Source organism: Haliotis rufescens, unplaced genomic scaffold (genome assembly GCF_023055435.1).
Source record: "Haliotis rufescens isolate VD_foot unplaced genomic scaffold, xgHalRufe1.0.p SCAF_11, whole genome shotgun sequence".
NCBI classification, from domain to species: Eukaryota; Metazoa; Mollusca; class Gastropoda; order Lepetellida; family Haliotidae; genus Haliotis; species Haliotis rufescens.
This window is the reverse complement of record NW_025963791.1, coordinates 6,540,920-6,562,583: the sequence shown is the minus strand read 5'-3', so window position 1 is coordinate 6,562,583 and position 21,664 is coordinate 6,540,920. Positions and strand designations below refer to the sequence as shown.

At 38.7% G+C, this 21,664-nt stretch overlaps 1 protein-coding gene across 1 annotated transcript; it reads left to right on the top strand.

The window, feature by feature from the left end:
- Positions 1-18,837: 18,837 nt before the first annotated feature.
- On the top strand, positions 18,838-19,476 carry LOC125378055 (ras-related protein Rap-1b-like). The gene has a single exon (XM_048392859.1). It carries the CDS (start codon positions 18,838-18,840, stop codon positions 19,474-19,476), a length of 639 nt encoding a protein of 212 aa, XP_048248816.1.
- Positions 19,477-21,664: the final 2,188 nt, after the last annotated feature.

The following is a 21,664-nucleotide window of genomic DNA, read 5'->3' as shown; positions in this document are numbered from 1 at the left end:
TTGTAAAAAAAATTTGACGTAAATTGTAATAATCTCTGCTTGCGGTAAAATGTAATAAATTCTTACGTAAATTGTAATAACCTTACTACCGTAGTGTCCAAGACGCCAATTGACTAGAAATGATCTTTGTCAGTTGAGCTTGTGTTTCACATGTACAATTCGAGAAATACTGTGTATGATGACAAACGTACAAAACTGTTTAGTTAGGGATGGTTGGTATAGGCTTTATCGTACAATCGTCATTAAAGGGTGGCATCAACATAGTGAAAGACATTTATTGGAAGTGATGTGATGTTTGTGGCATGCTATCATCTACGTAGAAGATACTACCATCTGCGTAGAAAATACTATCATCTACGTAGAAGATACTCTCATCTACGTAGAAGATACTTTCATCTACGTATATGATAGTATCTTCAACGTAGATGATAGTATGCCATCTAGATACTATCGTCCACTTACAAACTTTCATCTACGTACATGATACTGTCATCTAGAGTATGTAGAAGTGCAGTCATATATGTCATGCCAATGACATAGAGCTCACATTTACTGTCATTACATACACACCTACATGCGCGCACACACACACATACATACATACATACATACATACATACATACATACATACATACATACATACATACATACATGCATAAACACATACACAAACACACACATACATACATACCTATGTGTGTATGTGTTTGTATGTATGTGTGTATGTATGTGTGTGTGTGTGTGTTTACTGATGAGGGCATAGTATCGGAGATAAATATAATTTGGTTTCTTAGTTAGTCACTATTCTTTTCATTTGAATGTTAAGATGGTATGCTATAATTTCAATATTTTATTACAGTGCTTGATGTTAGCTGGAATTATTTTAATCCTCTTAAACCCCCAGAGAAGATTATCCTCTGAGGAAATTTTTGTCCGTATATATGTCACAAATTAAGGATAACTTATGAAAAACGTAATTATCTGTTTCGACAATTATGTACCGCATTATACGTGAGGTACCAAATTTGGTATCAAGGTTGCTTGGCGCAATCAATCAACGATTGTCGAGTTTAATGATCTTAGAATATTCTTCGTATAAGGTCAAAGAGAATATTTACGTTAGTGACAAAACCCTTTTCATTATAGATTTTCCATCCTTTCAATTTTGATCAAAACAAATATATTTCAGCACTAATTGATTGCAACAAATTTATTATACATTCTGATGCTCTTTGAAACTCAACAAGACATGCCCGAAGATACCGGATATTATTTTTGTATGCTTTGAATTATGATTTCGTGCCGTTATCATGATGGATTCTGTTTTTGTTTTGGGGGCAAGGAGTTATTATCCCAGCAAAAGTTGTTAGTAAGTTGTTGTTAGTTCTTCCTGACATATGAAAGGAATCCAGACAGTTACATTTATTCATTTATTTCATTAAATATACTTCTTGTTATGAAAGGAAATATTTTATGTTATATTAATTATCCATATGTTAATCATATATTGCTACAAATATTGCATAAGTTAACATGTTTTGCATTTATTTATTATTATTTCTTTATCTGTGAAAAGTTCACAGAGATCGAGAATACACAATATCTAATAGTATATGCAATGTAGGTAAAAAATATCCACGCCCCTCTTTTGATATTAACAAAAACATTGTATATAATGTTATGTATTAAGTATTTTCCTTTCCCATCTATGCTGCATTTGCTGACGACTGTTTTTTTCCATTTGACATTGCACAGGAGATTTGTCACTCATTTGATGTATTTGAATTCTTCGTCAAAATATAATGCAAAACACACAGAGTATTTCTCAAATAAATAAGAAAACTAAGTTCATTCTAGTTATTAATCCTCTTCTGGACAACCATAGAAATGAAATTCCAATGCGTTTATATATACATATAATTATACAACAATTCACGATAACGACCTCAATCCTCCCCCACACCCTTACTTTAATGACAATTGTACGATAAACCCTGTACCAACCCTGACAAGGATAGGTTCTAGTCATTTAACGCCTTTGACACTATAACTTATAAGGTAATTACAATTTACGTAAAAAGTTATTACATTTTACTGCAAGTTGAGATTATTACAATTTACGTCAATTTTTATTACAATTAGCGTATTACAATTTACGTCAAATTTTATTACAATTTACGTTGTTATTACAATTTACGTCAAAATTATTACAATTTGCTGCAAATATTACAATTTACCTTTTTATTACAATTTACGTCGTAACACGGGCCCTTATTGTGTATTTAAACAGTCCAGACTCGATTATTTACAGACCCCCGTCATATAGTTGGAATGAGTGCGGCGTTAATCAACAAACAAATAAAACAAAGTAAGATCACGGCAAGGTTTCGGAATTGGAATAATGACCGCATTTCGTCCCGACGAAGGGAACTTATCCGTTGTCGAGATATTATCAAATATAGTCAACAATCTCTCTAAACAGGAATCAGGTAAATTTTTAAGCGACTGATACTGGATATTATCAGCACCTGTAGCCGTGTCATGAGCTTGCCGTAAGTTGGTATGCAGCTCATAAATGGAAAAGATTTCACATTATAATCCTTACCATTATCAAAAGTGAAATTAATTTTCTTTCTTTGTTGTAAAATCCTGGACTAATAGATGTAATGCATGAAAATTAGTCCTCAGTCCTCTACAATGCCACTGCATAATATAATTAGAATAAACTATCTCTTTGGTGGATTGATGGGGGATCTACCCCACACTTTCTTGGAGGGCGACAAGCTGTGTGCCCTAGGATGGATGTTTTTTTCTGACACATCCATGTCCTCAAGGGATCCAAGCTTATGAAACAGTTTCATTTGGATATCAGACCATTTGGAGATTCGGCCACTTTGATATTTGTCGTAAGATTCTGCTCTAGATTTGATTAAGGTTTTAAACAAATGTGTATCTTGTGTTCTGGAGGTAATTGAGATAATGATGTTTCCCGATCACAAGATGACTGAACTTGGAAGTGATTCTGGAGTTTGAGTTGACTGTTCAGGTGAAACACCGAGGAGATACCGTTTTCACCCATGTCAAGTCTTCTTTGAGAGGCATTTAGAAGTTGGAGTACTAAGTAAGGATAAGATATATGGATGAACAACTCTTTATTACAATAACCTACTTAACTGTATAAAACACTTGTCAACCATACTCTGTACATCACTTGCTTGATAACTGTGTTAGAACCTACACCCGAACGTCGCTCCTAATTGTAATAGAGAAGTTGTTCACCCATATATCTTATCCTGACTCATGTCAAGTCTGTTTGACAGTTAACAAGATCTGGTTACTGACGAATTTGATACTTTAGTGGTTGTTTCAGAAGGAGGTGTTCTAGTGATGGAAGCTTAGGTTTCTTTTGGGTCTGAGTTTTGAACAAGTATTTTTGCGTCGGCAAAACTAATGTTTCTGGTGAATTTTATTTTGTTTATTTCCATTTGCTGTTTCCAGATTGAACAGTTTTTAGAGAGAGACGAGTGATCTCAGGAGCAGTTATGGCATCTTTTAACGTTCCTGACACAGTCTTCCGTCTCACCACAGTGAGCACATGTAACAGACAATGTGCAAGTTGGTTGGTTTGTTGGTTTGTGTTTAACGCCGCACTCAGCAATATTCCAGCTATATGACGGCGGTCTGTAAATAATCGAGTCTGGACCAGACAATCCAGTGATTGATATTATGAGCATCGATCTACGCCATTGGGATACGCAACGTCGCCTTTTACGGCAAGCATGGGTTACTGAAGACCTTTTCTATCCCGGATCTCACGGGTCCATTGAGTCGTTTTAACCATGCATCAACCAAGTCAACGAACCTCACCACCCGATCCCGTTAACCGCCTTTTACGATAAGCATGGGTTGTTGAAGACCTAATCTACCCTAGAGGGTCATGGGTTTTCAGTCAAGAATTCATCCGTACAAACACGGGTACATATGGCACAAGTCAAAATTGGGAACTACAAATGTGTCGAAACTGAAATTGTACCCAACACATCTACCACAATGAAAGCCTCACTAATACCCCGTTCACATGCACAACATTTACTCACATAAGTAATTTTGCACATGTGTACATGTAAATGTACTATGCGTTAACATGAAATATAATGAATGTGTGTAAATGAAGTATGTAAATGGTGTAAGGTACACATATTCATCAGTCTTTTCACCACGTTCAACATGAAAAGGTTGTTTTCCAAAAACGTCAGTTGAGAAGAGAGTTACGTCACAGAAATATTCGCATGAAGCAACATGTGTTTGGTCTAATCTGTACAAAACTTTTCCCTCCTTGAAACCCAAAGGAAATTCTGTCCATCCAGCTCTGGATGTCCGCGTAAAAGTCGGTAATGCTGTGTTCTGAACAGCCTCAACTTAATAATACAGAATTGTTTGGTGTTGGCACATTAACAGATATATTAATTAGATCATCCTCTGGCATTGGTATAAGCGTTCCCATGACAACATATGCATCCAGCGCAAATTTGCACTTGTGTAAATTTACATTTGCATCTGATCCAGACATATACCCCGTTCACATGCGCCTCTATACATATGTGTGTATATGTGCATACGTGTGTAGAAATACATACGTGAGTATACTTGTCATGTGAACGCGTTTACTCGTGTGTATATTTACACCAGGTGTAAATTTCCATCATGTCTGGAGCAGGTGCAAATGTAAGTTTAAATTTGCACTGTGTGTATATGTTGCAATGTGAACGTTTATGTCAACGTAAGAGGATGATCTAATTAATATCTGTCCTTTTGCCAACTTTTATGTGTATATACAGAGTTGAGCGTACGGTGTTTTCTTATGGTTTCAAGGAGTCAACATTTTGTGTACAAATTAAATCAAACACATGTGGCTTCACGCGAAAATAATTTTGGGTGAAGTAACTCTCTTTTTATGAAACTTTTATTGGAGTGAGTGAGTGAGTTCTTATTTAACGTCACATGGGCAGTATTTCAGTACTTTTATTGGAAGACAACCTGTTTAGTGTTGAAAGTCGTCAACAGACTGACGAATATGTGTGCCTTACACAATTTACATACTTTATTTACACACCTAAGATGCTTTTCATGTGAACGCATAGTAAATTTACATATACGCACGTATGTATAGGTACACATGTGTAAAATTACTTACGTTAGTAAATGCTGTGCATGTGAACGGTCTCATGGTGTAAATATACATACGTAAGTAAACGCGTTGACATGACAAGTATACTCACGTATGTATATTTACACACATATGCAAATATACACATATATGTATAGAAATGCATGTGAACGGGATATAAGGCATCATGCAAGAGTCTCATCGCGCGCAATGGCCACGGCCGAGGCTGTTCTTGGTTGATTATTGATTTATACAATAACATAGAGTCTGTTGACGGGCTGTCATAGAAGAGGAGGGGTAGCCTTGTGGTTAAAGCGTTCGCTCGCCACGCCGAAGAACTGGGTTCGATTCCTCATATGGGTACAATGCGTGAGGTCCCTTTCTGGTGTCCACCGCTGTGTTATTGCTGGAGTATTTCTAAAAAAGCGGCGTAAAACCATACTCACTCACCAGAAAAATGGCAATCATCTTTAAACGTTGTGAGACTGGTGGTCATAACACTGTCATTTCTTACCTCAGTCGTCACTGAACCAATTTAATTTACACAGAATTACCAAGCCACAGATGACTCTATAAAAACTGTTGCAGGAATGAGTGATGATTAAATAGAGATTAAATTAACAACAGTTCTTTCAGTTGTCAATGAAGATCCGGTATAGAATAGGTCTTCAGCAAACCTTGCTTGCCGTAAAAGGCGACTATGCTTGTCGTAAAAGGCGACTAACGGGATCGAGTGGTCAGGTTCGCTGACTTGGTTGATGCAAGTCATCGATCCCAATTGCGTGCTGACCCGTGAAGATTCCGGGGTAGAATAGGTCTTCAGCAGCCCATGCTTGCCGTAAAAGGTGACTATGCTTGTCGTAAAAGGCGACTAATGGTCAGGCTCGCAGACTTGGTTGATGCATGCCATCGATCCCAATTGCGTGGATCGATGCTCATGATATCAATCACTGGATTGTCTGGTCCAGACTCGATTATTTTACAGACCGCCGTCATATAGCTGGAATATTGCCGAGTGTTGCATAAAACAACAAACCCACCAACAACCAATTGCGTGCTCATGAAGACAATCACTGGATTGCCTGGTCCAGACTCGATTATTTACAGGCCGCCGTCATAGAGCTGGAATATTGCTGAGTGCGGCGTTAAACAACAAACAAACAAACAGTTGTCAATTTCATAAAAACAATCTGGGTATACTTTCTTTTGCCCCTCAGTTTATTTAACAAAAACAAAATGAAACCCTGTCCCTGGTCTATAGCGATTATCTTTTTACATATACCTCGCATTGTAGGAAAATAAATAATGTTCCTTTTTCTTGGAGAAAGATGTCCAAAGAATATTATTTATCTTATTTATTTATTAACACCTGTTAGTGTTGAAAAAGTAATTGCTTCTATCGTGCTCAACTACACTGTCGTTCAGACAGTTGTCTACAGGTAACCATGGTTATCGTCCAAACTGATGATTGTCCATTCACATTCATTTTAAAATTGTCTTTGTGTGAACAATATCGGTTAAATGAAGACTGACGTGTGGCACGGTCTTGCATGCCCCTACCATGTTTGAATTGTTTGTGTATTTTGCGAATTTATTGTTTTAATTTCTTACTGACTAAGCAAAATTAGGATTCATATTTTGGATATAATATCGCTAACTTAAGATATTTTCAGTTAAAAATCAATATACATTTATGATAAATGAACTGAGAGGTATAGTTTCTTTTGCTCCTCAGTTTAGACATATTTAAATAAAGATAAACGTCAGACGTAATTGTGAGTGTTTGTTTGTTGTTATTAACTCATGGTAGAATGGAGATAAACATACTGTATTTTCAATGTAGATTTAACCGCGCTAAATTTAACATTTGAAACCTCACGCTGCGCGTTCGGTTGTTGACAGTTGTGCGCTACATGGATGAATAATGGCTCTGTACGTGAGACCGTTTGCTGGTGCAGTCAGACTGAACTTCATCATCATGGGCGATAACGCATGATAACGGCATATAACGCGCGATAACGAGTAGGGACTGATATTATTGTAACAAATAAACTTACTTAGAGCAGGAGATCATTATCGGTATTGGCTACTCAGAACGATCTCTCAGGACGCCCTCTCGGGACACCCGGTCCTTCCAGCAACTCTACAGGAACTCAGCAATGTTCTCACTGAGGAGTGGGGCAATCTTCCCTTGGCAACCATCCAGTCACTTATTGGCAGCATGAGATTACGGTGCCAGGCTGTGATCGCATCACGTGGATCGCATACACGCTAATCAGCGTAATGAAAATGACCTTGGTCTATTGTGTATATTTGTACAGGTCTTTCAAGCACCCCTATATTTACGATGCTTAAGGATCAACCCATGACCACGTCATAAAGAGCTTTGGCTGCAGACGAATGATAGTCACCAGGCGATTCAGGCAGACTGGGCGGAAGAGAGAGTGACAGACCTCCTGTCACCGTCACCCAGGAAACTTTACATGCGTATCCTCCATCTGAGGAATGATAATACTGTGACGTCATTATCTGAGACAGTCATCCTGTCAGTTGATGGTTATAGGACCTGGGTACAATAACAGTGAGTGAGTGAGTGAGTGAGTGAGTATGGTTTTACGCCGCTTTTAGCAATATTCCAGCAATATCACGGCGGGGGACACCAGAAATGGGCTTCACACATTGTACCCATGTCGGGAATCGAACCCGGGTCTTCAACGTGATGTGCAAACGCTTTAACCGCTAGGCTACCCGACCGCCCCGGGTACAATAACAGGGCGTGCAGACCACTAAGAGACATATCGCCGACACTGTCAAGCATGTCCTGCTTGACTGCATTGATTTTCCCATTTATGGAATAAATATTTCAAAGTTTCATCGCTCAAGGATCTCTTTTATCAAGTAAGTTCTCATTTAATTATTGTTTTTTAAAAAGAAATAGAATTATTCAATAAATTTTGAATATATGTTTTGTAATTAATAAATATTTTAAAATTGCTAGAGGATAACTTGTTAACTGAGATTGTTAGTGGCTTTACCCTTGATTGGGGTTGAAGTAGTGTAAAATGATTGTCCCCCAGTGAGGGTACGCCAGACCACGTCATTCAAAGTAATGTTTTTCCAACACAATTTTAATCGTAGTATATATGTTCATTTTACCTGGCTAAATTTGTCTTTAATCGCCAACAGCAGAAGGGATGATGTAAATCCGGCTGGGGTCCATGCATGTAGCAAAAGTACTGTAAGTCCCCATGGACCCTTGCATGGTGATCTACCTTCAGCTGCTGGCGATCTATAGCCCTTTTTCATATTGTACCTTTATTTATAGTGACATCTTTTAATAGTTGTATGCTAGATTTAAATATAATTCTGTGATATTCCAGTAATTTTAGTGTCCATCGATGATATATTTTAATTTAGTTAAAATAAATGTATTAAAAATGTATAATTTCTCGTCACGATAAGGCTGAAATATTGCCGATGTGACGTAAAGCATTAACTCACTCACTCACTCACATATACGCACGTATGTGTAGGTACACATGTGTAAAATTACTTACGTTAGTAAATGTTATTCATGTAAACGGGCTCCTGGTGTAAATATACATACGTAAGTAAACGCGTTCACATGACAAGTATACTCATGTATGTATATTTACACACACATGTAAATATACACATATATGTATAGATATGCATGTGAACGGGGTATAAGGCATCATGCAAGAGTCTCATCACGCGCAATGGCCACGGCCGAGGCTGTTCTTGCTTGAGTATTGATTTATACAATAACATAGAGTCTGTTGATGGGCTTTCATAGGAGAGGAGGGGTAGCCTTGTGGTTAAAGCGTTCGCTCGACACGCCCAAGAACTGGGTTCGATTCCTCATATTTGTACAATGCGTGAGGTCCCTTTCTGGTGTCCACCGCCGTGACATTGCTGCAGTAGTTCTGAAAAAGCGGCGTAAAACCATACTCACTCGCGAATTTAGCGGTGGTAGAAAAATGGCAATCATCTTTAAACGTTGTGAGACTGGTGGTCATAACACCGTCATTTCTTACCTCAGTCGTCACTGAACCAATTTAATTTACACAGAATTACCAAGCCACAGATGACGCTTTAAAAACTGTTGCCATGTCAGGAATCGAACCCGGGTCTTCGGCGTGACGAGCGAACGCTTTAACCACTAGGCTACCCGACCCCCCCCCCCCCCCCCTGTGATGTCAGAGATAAAACCTGCTATTGGTATTGGGCTCAGAAATTGGTGCCAACCCTTTGGGATTCGAGTTAGAATATTGGCCCCCAGTTACCTGTGCTTGTCGCAACAAGCGTCTAAAAAGATCAGGTGGTAATTCTCGCGGACTTGGTTAATATCATTAATCGATGCTAATGATATCAATCACTCTATTGTTTGATCCAGATAAGATTATTTACAGATTACCGTCACATTGGAATATAATAAATGTATCGTTAAACAATATTTTTCATTGAATATCTAGTAAATTATATGCTTCAGATAAAACAGTTGCCAACCAGGCACCTAAACTAATTACATTTTATTTTAATCAAGGGGGCACAGGTCGTCCAGTCGTCTAAGGCGCCGTAATGAAGAGTTGCATCCCTTGGGCACGCCCAAAACCTATGATCGTGAGTTCGAATTCTGGTTCGCCTAGATTATGTTTCTAGGTTTGTCAGCACCATACCTGTGTTCGTGTGTTTCACCAAAATGGTAAACGTCTAAGACCTGCATTGCATTTGGATTGTGATATTACTGGAATCGTGTTCAAAGCAGCGTTAAACTCAACCCACTCACTCGCCAAATAAAGATTGCTGGTGATGATATATATAGTAGAAATATTCTATAAAAAGACATTTGCCTGGATTTTATTTTATTTTCACATTAACACTTGCAATCAACAAGAAGAATGACTCATGCACAAGCCAATAACAAACATATTTATTCATAGGCGTCTGACGTCAGCAGTATTGCTCTTGGAAATTAATCCTCCAGTGCATATAAAAGGTGAAGACAAATGCGTGTTGGTATCACTTTCTGTCTAGATCTGGAGAGTGCCATATCTGAGCGTTACAAGGTTTCCCCACTGCATGGCCGTCAGCGTAGACGCTGTCTGCACCCCTGTAGACGTGCTTGACGGTGGTTTCCTGTCAAAATGGGACGTCAGGCGGGTCTTCTGGCGACAATCCCTGCACATCTGAGGCGACGACGTACGGTTTGTGAAGATATTCGTCGTAGGCCAGGGATGCTTTTTGCAGTCACTGTTGCTGGCTGGAATCGATTTCGTAGGTGTTGTTCGAATCCAGTTGTCTTGTCGAATATTGGTTACGCGTGGCCTGCCACTCCGAGGATGGTCTCTGACTGCATTCATCTGTTGCCAACGTCGCCATAACACCAAATGGTGTTTCTGTTGACGTAAATTGTCTTGCAACATCACGTTGACTCGATCCTGCTTCAAGCACAGTGCTTGTGATTTATTGCTTTGATCATTGTCGGGGCTGATTATCTAGCTGTCTTCCCTTTGTCCACAGCCATTTCCATTCTATTACCTAGCAGTACTAATTACCCCGGGCCTCCCGCTTGCCCATTGCCCATAACTAATCAGTGATTATTTAAGTCCTGGCTTCCAGTTCCGTCGCTAGCAACTATCAGCGTCAATTATCTGGTTTCTTTCCTTGCTAAGTTTCCACCTTTGTTATCTTATTACTTTTGTTATTCTTACAGGTACGTTTATTTGTTCTCTGCCTCATAGCATTTATTCACCCGATGAAGGAGTTAGTATATACTCCGAAACGTTGTGTTCCTCATGATAAAGAAGTTGATATCCATAAATTCTCTTTCTTAAATGTTAAATTGTTTTCTGTTTTCACAGCTCAACGAAAATAGTACAACTGGAGTGAGCATCGTTAAAAATACATCTCACAAATGTCACTCAAATTCCAGAACTATTTAATAGGATTGGCATTTATTTGAACTGAGGTTTCTGCAAAAAAATATGAATCAGAATTTCTTGAATGTTCTTGAAATAAAACAAACGATCGAATCACGCATTGGTGTTTAAATAGTGGTAACTGACCCATACGTTTTGTTTCCCCTGTCGGTTTCGTTTGTATTTATATGAAGTATGAAATGGAAAATATACGTACGGATAGATGGAATCACTGTAAATGTTACCAGATTGGCTCATTCCAAGTGAACCAGGGTGTAGGTTGAACAGGCTGTGTTGGTGGGAGTCAAGCTAATTGTGGTAAAAAGTTCTCATCGCTGAGAGAATCCCCCAAGGAAGTAGTGAGGAGGTTTTCAAAGATGATAGAACTTTATGTCTGCTTTAACGACAAAGGCTGCACAATACCGAACTTCACAAATAACATAGAGGCCAGTCTGTGCGATCGCAAATGTCGCAGGTTTGCGTGCCATGTACTTTCTCAAACATCAACACATCTCCTCGCTTTATGTCGGCACTACAGTTGATGCGAATCCTATATCGCAGCACAGAAATAAAAGTAGCAAAGAGTTGCTTCCATTCCAAAATTTCAACAGTTCACTTTATGTACGTCAGCTGTCATGAATATGGCCGTGTTTTCAAACCATTGTGAAACTTGAAAGTTTTTTTTCAAAAATAACAAGAGTTTGCCAATAACGAGGCTATATCCCCCGCCCCTGTTGCAGAATTTATGACATAATTAAATCTAAACAAACCCTAACCTTTTTTAACCGAGGTGGAACTTGTCATGGAAATTGTAAAAAAAGAAAGAGTTTGGAACCTAAGTCCATCTTGTTGCCATGGAAAAAAATAAAAATTTCTAAAATTTCTAAATAGCAAAAGGCACCAGTTTAGCATGTACCTGACAAACCTGCAAAGTTTGATGGAAAAATATTGAACGGTTTAGGAGTTAAGCTCTGGAAACGAACCCTACCCTAACAGAACCTAAGTCCATCTGGTTTTCATGGAAACGTAAAAAATAAAATTTTTCTAAAATTTCTTAATAGCAAAAGGCAGCAGTTCAGAATGTACGTGACAGACCTGCAAAGTTTGATGAAAAAATATTGAACGGTTTATGAGTTAGGCAGGATGCACACTACGACCGTTATTTTTGACGCATGCGTTTACGGATGCGTTAGGGTGCGATTTTATCAATACACAGTATGCGAATTACATGGGTTCTGTCATGCGATGAACTATGCGATAATTGTCTTTTCATATCTTTTAGAATTAAGGCCTCTAAAATAGCTTGCCTTGTCCTTTTGGAGGAGTCTGAGGATGAAGAAATGGAGGAGGAGGAACTTTGTGCATGTCTGGCAATGTTTGAGAAAGAGAAAGGGGGAAAGAGAAAATGGTGGATCCATCCTTTCACCAATAATCGTCTGGATGAGGGATCCTTCCATCGTTTGGTGAAGGAACTAGAAGGGGATTGTGATGAGTTCCATGGATATTTCAGAATGTCGAAAGATATGTTCGATTACGTTTTGGCGAAAATTGAAGATGTCATCAAAAGACAATTCCGCAAGTCCATTTCACCTAGGGAGAGATTGGCACTTACATTAAGGTCAGTTACGTTCATTTAGCGTTGGTTAAAAAAAGAACAAAATTCAAAATCATTGAATATGAACTTTAATTTTTAATATCATCCACTCTTCGGTGTATGGTACAAAATAAGATTTTAAAAATCTAAATAAAATACTATTTGTCAAAAATTGTGAGCCAAACTCTTTGTCAAATATAGTGAGCTATACTCTTTGTCAATTATTGTGAGCCAATCTGATATTCAAATATTGTTACATATTCCACATTTGTGGTTGGTATTCAAAAGAACCCTCTTGCTGTGGGTAGTAACTTTGATTGTGGACATCTGAACCAAAAGTAGCTTCGTGGAACACCTGAACAATTTTGATTTTGACCATGCTCTTGCTGGATTCTGAAAGTTGACTCAGTTGAGCAGCATATGACATCATAGGACACTGGCAAATATTTTATCCTGTTGTTCTTGCCTCTCCTGGTTTCTCTCATGACTCTCCTTTAACATCGACACTATTTGAGATGACTATTTGTTGTTGGATAATTGTTTCACTTGTTTCTTTTTGGGTGGTGCGGGTGAAGGAGAAACAGACCTTGAAGAGCAGCTTGGGAGGGAGACACAGACATGCTACGTTTCTTCCGCCTGAAATAGATAGAAATGATAGTTAATGTTTTTACATATCAAATGAAAAATGTGCTTTTTATTTTCAGATATCTGGCCACAGGGGAATCTTTCACGTCTCTTTCCTACAACTATAGAATCGGAGCAACAACTATTGGTCTCATTGTGAAGGACGTCTGTGCTGCCATCTGGCAGACAATGCAGCCAGAGTTTATGAAGGTGCCATCAACATCTGATGATTGGAGAGAAGTAGCCAATGGGTTTGAGGAATCTTGGCAGTTCCCAAATTGCTGTGGAGCTGTCGATGGAAAACATGTAGTGATGAAAGCCCCACCCAACTCGGGATCAGTATTTTACAATTAAAAAGGCGCATTCTCCATCATCATCCTGGCTGCAGTTGATGCCTAGTACAGGTTCATCACACTTGATGTAGGATCATATGGTATGAACAATGATTCTGGTGTATTTCGCTCATCAAAATTTGGACAGGCACTCAAAAATGAATCTCTCTCGTTGCCACAAGACAGAGCACTCCCAGGAGCTGAGGATTTTGGAGAACTCCCCTACGTATTTATAACTGATGAAGGTTTGCCCTTGCTGAAGAATCTCATGAGACCATATGGAGGTCGAGGAAGAACAGAAGAGGAGCGTATTTTTAACTATCGCCTCAGCCGAGCCAGGAGGATAGTCGAGAGTGCTTTTGGGATTCTGGCTACAAGATGGATAGTGTTTCACACCAAAATAATGACGGAACCGAGCACAGTGGCATATGTGGCAGTGCCAGCACCACCTTTTCTGCTTTCTTTCAATTCTCTTTTTTGCGCTTGTACGTGTCCTTTAAACTTCTCCAGCGAGTTTTAGCTGAAACAAATAAACACAGTAAATACAGTAAAATACAATAAATGTATAAGATAAACACGCACAAGCGTGTGATTTGATAGTTTACATTGCATCATAGGAAAACGTGTTGTTTTTTCATAGAGAAAAGTATAAAAATAACGGAGCAAATCACCTGTTTGTGGTGAGCAGCCATGTGGTTGGAAAACCCCTTTCTAAAGTGCCAATTAATGACGTCACCCATGGATTTCCCTTGTGATTTGGAATGCGTTGCGTTAAAAATAGGAGCACCTCCTATCCAAATCGCATCGCATCGCATGGCAGTCAATTTTCGCACGTAGTGTGTGACCTTAATGACAAAACCACTGCTTGCGTTTTTTCGATCACATCCCACGAAGCAACGGATTGAAATTCGGACGTAGTGTGCGTCCCGCCTTATGCTCCGAAACGTGACGGACGGATGTATGGACGGACAGATGGACGGAGCCCGTTTCTTTATTCCCCGCCAACTTTGTTGGGCGGGGGATAATTATGGAAGCCCTGAGCCACCGTCTCAAGGGAGGTCTTATCTCCCACAGAATACACAACATGAGGTGTCCGAAAAAAGGAGGTGATTCAGGTGTATCAAGGAGGTCATTTATGATCATTCTGCCCTTCACGTCAATGTCTTTGGTGTAGCGTTCTTGCACTATTGGCCAGTAGACCTGATTACAGGTCTTGTTTACAAGCTGGTTGATGATGGTCATAGACGATACATACTGACGTCAACGTTGTGTGAAAACAACCCCGCCATCCCTGTCTGACAAGGATGGCCACTCCCTGTCTGATATGACAATCAGAGCTTAATTTCCCGATATAACAGGCCTGTGAGGTTATGAAACTACATACTTTTAGGCGATAAGTACCTCCCAGGCGAGTGTTGACGTCGTTCCCTGTTTTTGATCAGTCACGAAGTCAGCGAGCCTGACCACCCGATACGTTAGTCGCGACTTACATGTACGACAAGCATCCTGCAGTTTTGGTCAGTTGACGATGTATCACTTCACCGCACACAGTTGAGATATAGATTGTTCTTAAATCATGTTTAATAGATCTAGATGAAAAGAACAAAAAAAATGGTATAGTCTGTATTTGATAACAATAGATAAATACATGGTTGAAACAGATTGAGACATTTAGATTGTAAAGATTCAATAGAGACATCTGACTTGGTTCAGATTCCAATTTCAAGACACGAGAGAATATAAGCTTCCGTCAAATGTGATAGTCTCCCCTCATCATTAAAAACAGGGGTGAAGATCCGGGGTGGAATAGGTCTTCAGCAACCCACGCTTTCCGTAATGTGCTTGTCGTAAGTGGTAAGTGGTGACTAACGGGATCGGGTGGTCAAGCTTGCTGACTTGGTTGATGCATGTCATCGTATCCCAATTCCGTGGATCGATGCTCATGATGTCAATCACTGGATTGTCTGGTCCAGACTCGATTATTTACAGACCGCCGCCATATAGCTGGAATATTGCTGAGTTCGGCGTTAAACAACAAACCAACCAAACCAAATGTTTCGATTGTCTGTGGTCTGTGACTTTATGCCCTAAAACTACCAAAACTAGTGCTAGCCCACTGAGATAAAAGGCCCTATTGTTTAACCTCTCAGTGCCGAGAGCAAGACAGATAAAGAACAAGTACCATCTTGTAACATTTACTGGTGGACGCGGCCGGGGATCGAACAACCAACCTTCTGCTCTCCGGGCATAGTGGGGCTGATATGAGTGATGTTAGAGTGAGTGAGTGAGTTTGGTTTTACGCCGCTTTTAGCAATATTCCAGCAATATCACAGCGGGAGACTCCAGAAATGGGCTGCACACATTGTACCCATGTCAGGAATCGAACCCGGGTCTTCGGCGTGACGAGCGAACGCTTTAACCACTAGGCTACCCGACCGCCCCCGTGGTGTTAGAGATAATTGGTATTGTTCTCACAATTTTGTGCCAACCCTTTGGGATTCCAGTAAGAATATTGGCCCCCAGTAACCTATGCTTGTCGCAACAAGCGTCTAAAAAGATCAGGTGGTAATTCTCGCGGACTTGGTTAATATCATTAATCGATGCTAATGATATCAATCACTGTATTGTCTGATCCAGTTAAGATTATTTACAGATTACCGTCACATTGGAATATAATACATGCAGCGTTAAACAATATTTTTCATTGAATATCTAGTAAATTATATGCTTCAGATAAAAACAGTTGCCAACCAGGCACCTAAACTAATTCCATTTTATTTTAATCAAGGGGGCACAGGTCGTCCAGTCGTCTAAGGCGCCGTAATGAAGAGTTGCATCCCTTGGGAATGCCCAAAACCTATAATCGTGAGTTCGAATTCTGGTTCGCCTAGATTATGTTTCTAGGTTTGTCAGCACCATACCTGTGTTCGTGTGTTTCACCAAAGTGGTAAACGTCTAAGACCTGCATTACATTTGGCTTGTGATATTACTGGAATCGTGTTCAAAGCAGCATTAAACTCAACCCACTCACTCGCCAAATAAAGATTGCTGGTGATGATATATATCGTAGAAATATTCTATGTATATCAATCTTTATTTCACGTACTGAAGAGGCCACAGGCCTATAGTACAATTTGAAGAACATACAATTTTATACAATTTATGTACATATCTCACCAAATCACCTCACGTCATTCCACATCGCATCTCAACACAGTCACATAATTTCACACATACAGTACAATACCATACCCTGTAATTTCATAACTTCTATTTTACCATATCACAACTTGTTATATCAAGATACTCAGTTGAAATTTCAAGTTATTATCTTGGAATTTCAACTTGGTATGTACCTTGAAATTTCAACTTAGTATCTTGAAATTTCAATAAAAAGAATTTAAAAATGTCCCTAAAAGGCTTCCGTACCTGACTCCTTGACAAAGTCAATCATAATTCCCTTACTTAAGAAAGGAAACAAACAAAATCCAGATAATGACCGATAAATATCTCTTTTGTGTGTACTACACTTTACACCTCCATATTACAAACCAGACATCTTATTGGGCAAATGTTAGAGATAAACGTGACTGAAATTCAGGCTGGTTTTCGACGGCTTAATTATTCGAGTAAATATCCGATAGAGTCTATTTAGATTTTTAAACACACAATAAATATTTGCCAAATATTTATATAACGCCGTGAATTGTGATTTGGCGAGGTTTACAATGTATCTAATTTTCAGAAGTCATTTTCAGTAATTTTGAATTGCCTAAAATGACAGTAAATGATAAACAGAAGGGGGAATTTAAAACTGTGCACATAAAGTGTATTAGTCTGCGTGATGTATTTTGAATTTTATTCCATTTCGAAATCAGGGTTGAAGAGGAGGGACATATGTGTCGCTGTGGCATCCTGGGGGTTGACACTCTGAAAAAAACGATAACGTTGACATAACAACAGATAATGTAACTGATAATAATACAAAACAAACTCGCAGACGAAGACGAGTTTGTTTATTTTTATTATTAATTACACAGTCCTGTTGTTCACGACAGACGTAGGTGAACATTCGACTGAAGCACGAGCAACTTATGAGGGACTTACACTCAGGAAAGTAGTCCGTCATCATCTGACCTCAGGTCATCACCATGGAGTAGCCAATCACGGGCCTGGAATTCGATCTCACACATATGTTTGATACGAGTTATCTCAAATGGGTTTCTCACCCACAGGTGTGCAAGAAATCACATTTCAACATGTCATACCACACAACACATTAGCAATTTCATAGCTTGTCCCATCATATCTTATCATATCATACCATATAATGCCATGTCTTTCCATGCCAATTTATATCATATCAATCAATCAGTATTTATTCAACACTGGAAGACCGCAAGCCATATAATATGCACACTAAAAAACAGTATTTACCCAATCTCTATAATACACATAACATATTGCATCATATCCCCTCATGTATCATATCACACCACAACACTTATATCACATCATGTCATGTCACATCATATCATTTCATGTACATATAACTATACTAAACCCTTTGTAATATCACGTCCCACAATATCATATGACAGCCTTATAGTTTAATACCATTTCTAACTCTTTTGTTTGTAGTTTATTCAAATGGCAAATATCTATAAAAGTGTACTTAATGTATATACACAATAGTTTCATAATACCAAGCAGCTAAGATTATTCTTTCATAAGGTTCTGTCGGTATAAAAAGGCATAATATATGTACATGGAAACATTTTGTAAGATACTTCTTTTTGTGTTTGACAGCAGTGTTACAAATTTAATAATATTAGGGTACCTGTAATAATAGGCTTGCAGCTTGCAGCTTCTCTAAGGTGTAAATACACTGGACATACAAGTAAGAACGCAAGTAAATATTCTATAAAAAGACACATCAATTGCCTGGAAGAAATTTTATTTTAACATTAACACTTGCAATCAACAACAAGAATGACTCATGCACAAGCCAATAACAAACAGATATATTCAAAGACGTCTGACGTCAGCAGTGTTTTCCTTGGAACTTATGCCTCCAGTGCATATAAAAGGTGAAGACAAATGCGTGTTGGTATCACTTTCTTTCTAGATCTCGAGAGTGCCATATCTGAGCGTTACAAGGTTTTCATCTGATAAACATGTCCTTGCCTCCACCTTCATTCAACTCTTCCACGTCTGGATCTGAGGGATCTTTCAGGATCGCTGTGATGGGAGCTTCGGCAGTAGGTAAGAGCGCCATTATCAACCAGTTAATCTATGGAAAGTTTCTCCGAGGCTACGCGGCCACGATACAAGAACGCTTTATTACCGACATAGACGTGGACGGCAGACACGTCGTGCTTGACATCTTCGATACCCCCGGGGCTTACTGTTTCGCCAACGTAAGGAAACTGGCCATGACCAACGCCGATGCCTTTGTGTTGGTGTATTCTGTGGGAGACGAGTCATCCTTTGAGACCATGGCTAATCTGAGACATTTGATTGTCCAAGAGAAATCTGTCGACGTTCCTATCCTTGTTGTAGGAAACAAGACTGATCTGACAACCACCGATCGCTTCATATCCAAAGACAAAGCTCAATGCATGGTGACAAGCGGCTGGAATCACGGCTATATGGAAGCCTCGGCCAAAGACAACGCCAACATTACCGAAATATTCCAGCTGATTGTGAGCCAAACAAGATCCTATTTAACCGACAAAAGACGGCGCATGACTACACCAACTGCCGCCCTAAAGGCACTTAGACGCAAACTGACGAGGTCCAAAACCTTCAACTAATATAAAAGTTCTCACCATGGGGGTGGTCACCGATTGAATGGTCTAACTGAAGTGCTGATTGTTATGCTTGAACATTATGACGTTTTTATGATGAGTGTCCGCACTTAACTGAATATTCTAAGCATGATAGGTTCATATAACTGTCTAGTTTATTGTAAATAAAATATTAAATCTGAAGCCTATTGTTCTGTTTTTTTTCCAAGCAGTGGATATTAAGACCGGCTACTTCTTGCTTAACAAAGGTATAAGAATATATAACGAAACATCACTATTTCAGTATCATAAAGAAGTTGTAGACATAAACGTTCTGTCTACCTTGTCATCCGTTAACTTCCATGAAGTCCCTATCAAACGAAGCTACATAACTGCATGACAGCTGGTGGCGCGTGTCACAGACGGCTACCACTAAGGCGCATGATCCAAGTACACGATTCATGATTCTAATTATTTATACATACGCGACCGACTGAAGGAGTAATAAAAAGACATCACAAATTCATACATGCATACAGAGAGAGAGAGAGAGAGAGAGAGAGAGAGAGAGAGAGAGAGAGAGAGAGAATGGCAAGTCCCTTGGACATGGCGACATTATAATTGAAATGTTAAAATGTTCTGAACCTGTCATATTTCTATTCTTATTAAACAAGCTATTTGATTCTGAGGTATTTCCTGACTACGGAAGCCTTTCATGGGTCATTTGCTCTAAAACAATTCTAATTTTTTTGAAATTTCAAGTTACTAAGTTGAAATTTCAAGATACTAAGTTGAAATATCAAGATACTCAGTTGAAATTTCAAGTTATTATCTTGAAATTTCAACTTGGTATGTACCTTGAAATTTCAATAAAAAAAAATTAAAAATGGCCCTAAAAGGCTTCCGTACCTGACTCCTTGACAAAGTCAGTCATAATTCCCTTACTTAAGAAAGGAAACAAACAAAATCCAGATAATGACCGATAAATATCTCTTTTGTGTGTACTACACTTTACACCTCCATATTAAAAACCAGACATCTAATTGGGCAAATGTTAGAGATAAACGTGACAGAAATTCAGGCTGGTTTTCGACGGGAAATTCTGCAATGGATCATGTTTTCACTTGCAAGTGAACAAAACTGTTCCCTTTGTTGACTTTCGAAAGGCACTCGTCTCGTAGTAAGCTTTGGAATTGTTTCTTCGCATCTGGTTTAAGCGGGCCAAAGTTAAGAGCCCTTAAAGCCATCTGTACCTCGATGAAAACATGTGTAAGATGCAGCGATGGTGTGTGCTGGACTGTCATATCGGTTTCAAACAAGGCTGTATATATTTAGCCCTCTTTTATTTTCATTCTTTATCAATGAAATTTAATTATCTTTGGAAACTTTAGAACAATGGCCATAATGCCACGTTATCGCATTGTCGCGCTTTGGTTAAGTTTGACATCTTTTGCTTGTTTTTGTATGGGCGACAACGCGACACCTAGTTGAGACCATTTATATTTGCCTTTGTCCAGTTTGTGCTTTTAAGGACAAAACCCTTGTAAGGGGTATTGTCATAGCTTTCTCATAACACCAAATTTCTGTTATTTGGAAATATACTAAACCAAATTAAAAACTTCACAATCCTAAAATTTTAACATTTTGACCAGTTATCATTGCGGGCTGTTACGACGTAAATTGTAATAAAAAGGTAAATTGTAATACTTGCAGCAAATTGTAATAATTTTGACGTAAATTGAAATAACAACGTAATTTGTAATAATATTTGACGTAAATTGTAATACGCAAATTGTAATAAAAATTGACGTAAATTGTAATAACCTTACTACCGTAGTGTCCAAGACGCCAATTGACTAGAAATGATCTTTGTCAGTTGAGCTTGTGTTTCACATGTACAATTCGAGAAATACTGTGTATGATGACAAACGTACAAAACTGTTAAGTTAGGGATTGTTGGTATAGGCTTTATCGTACAATCGTCATTAAAGGGTGGCATCAACATAGTGAAAGACATTTATTGGAAGTGATGTGATGTTTGTGGCATGCTATCATCTACGTAGAAGATACTACCATCTGCGTAGAAATACTATCATCTACGTAGAAGATACTCTCATCTACGTAGAAGATACTTTCATCTACGTAGAAGATACCTCCTTCTACGTATATGATAGTATCTTCTACATAGATGATAGTATGCCATCTAGATACTATC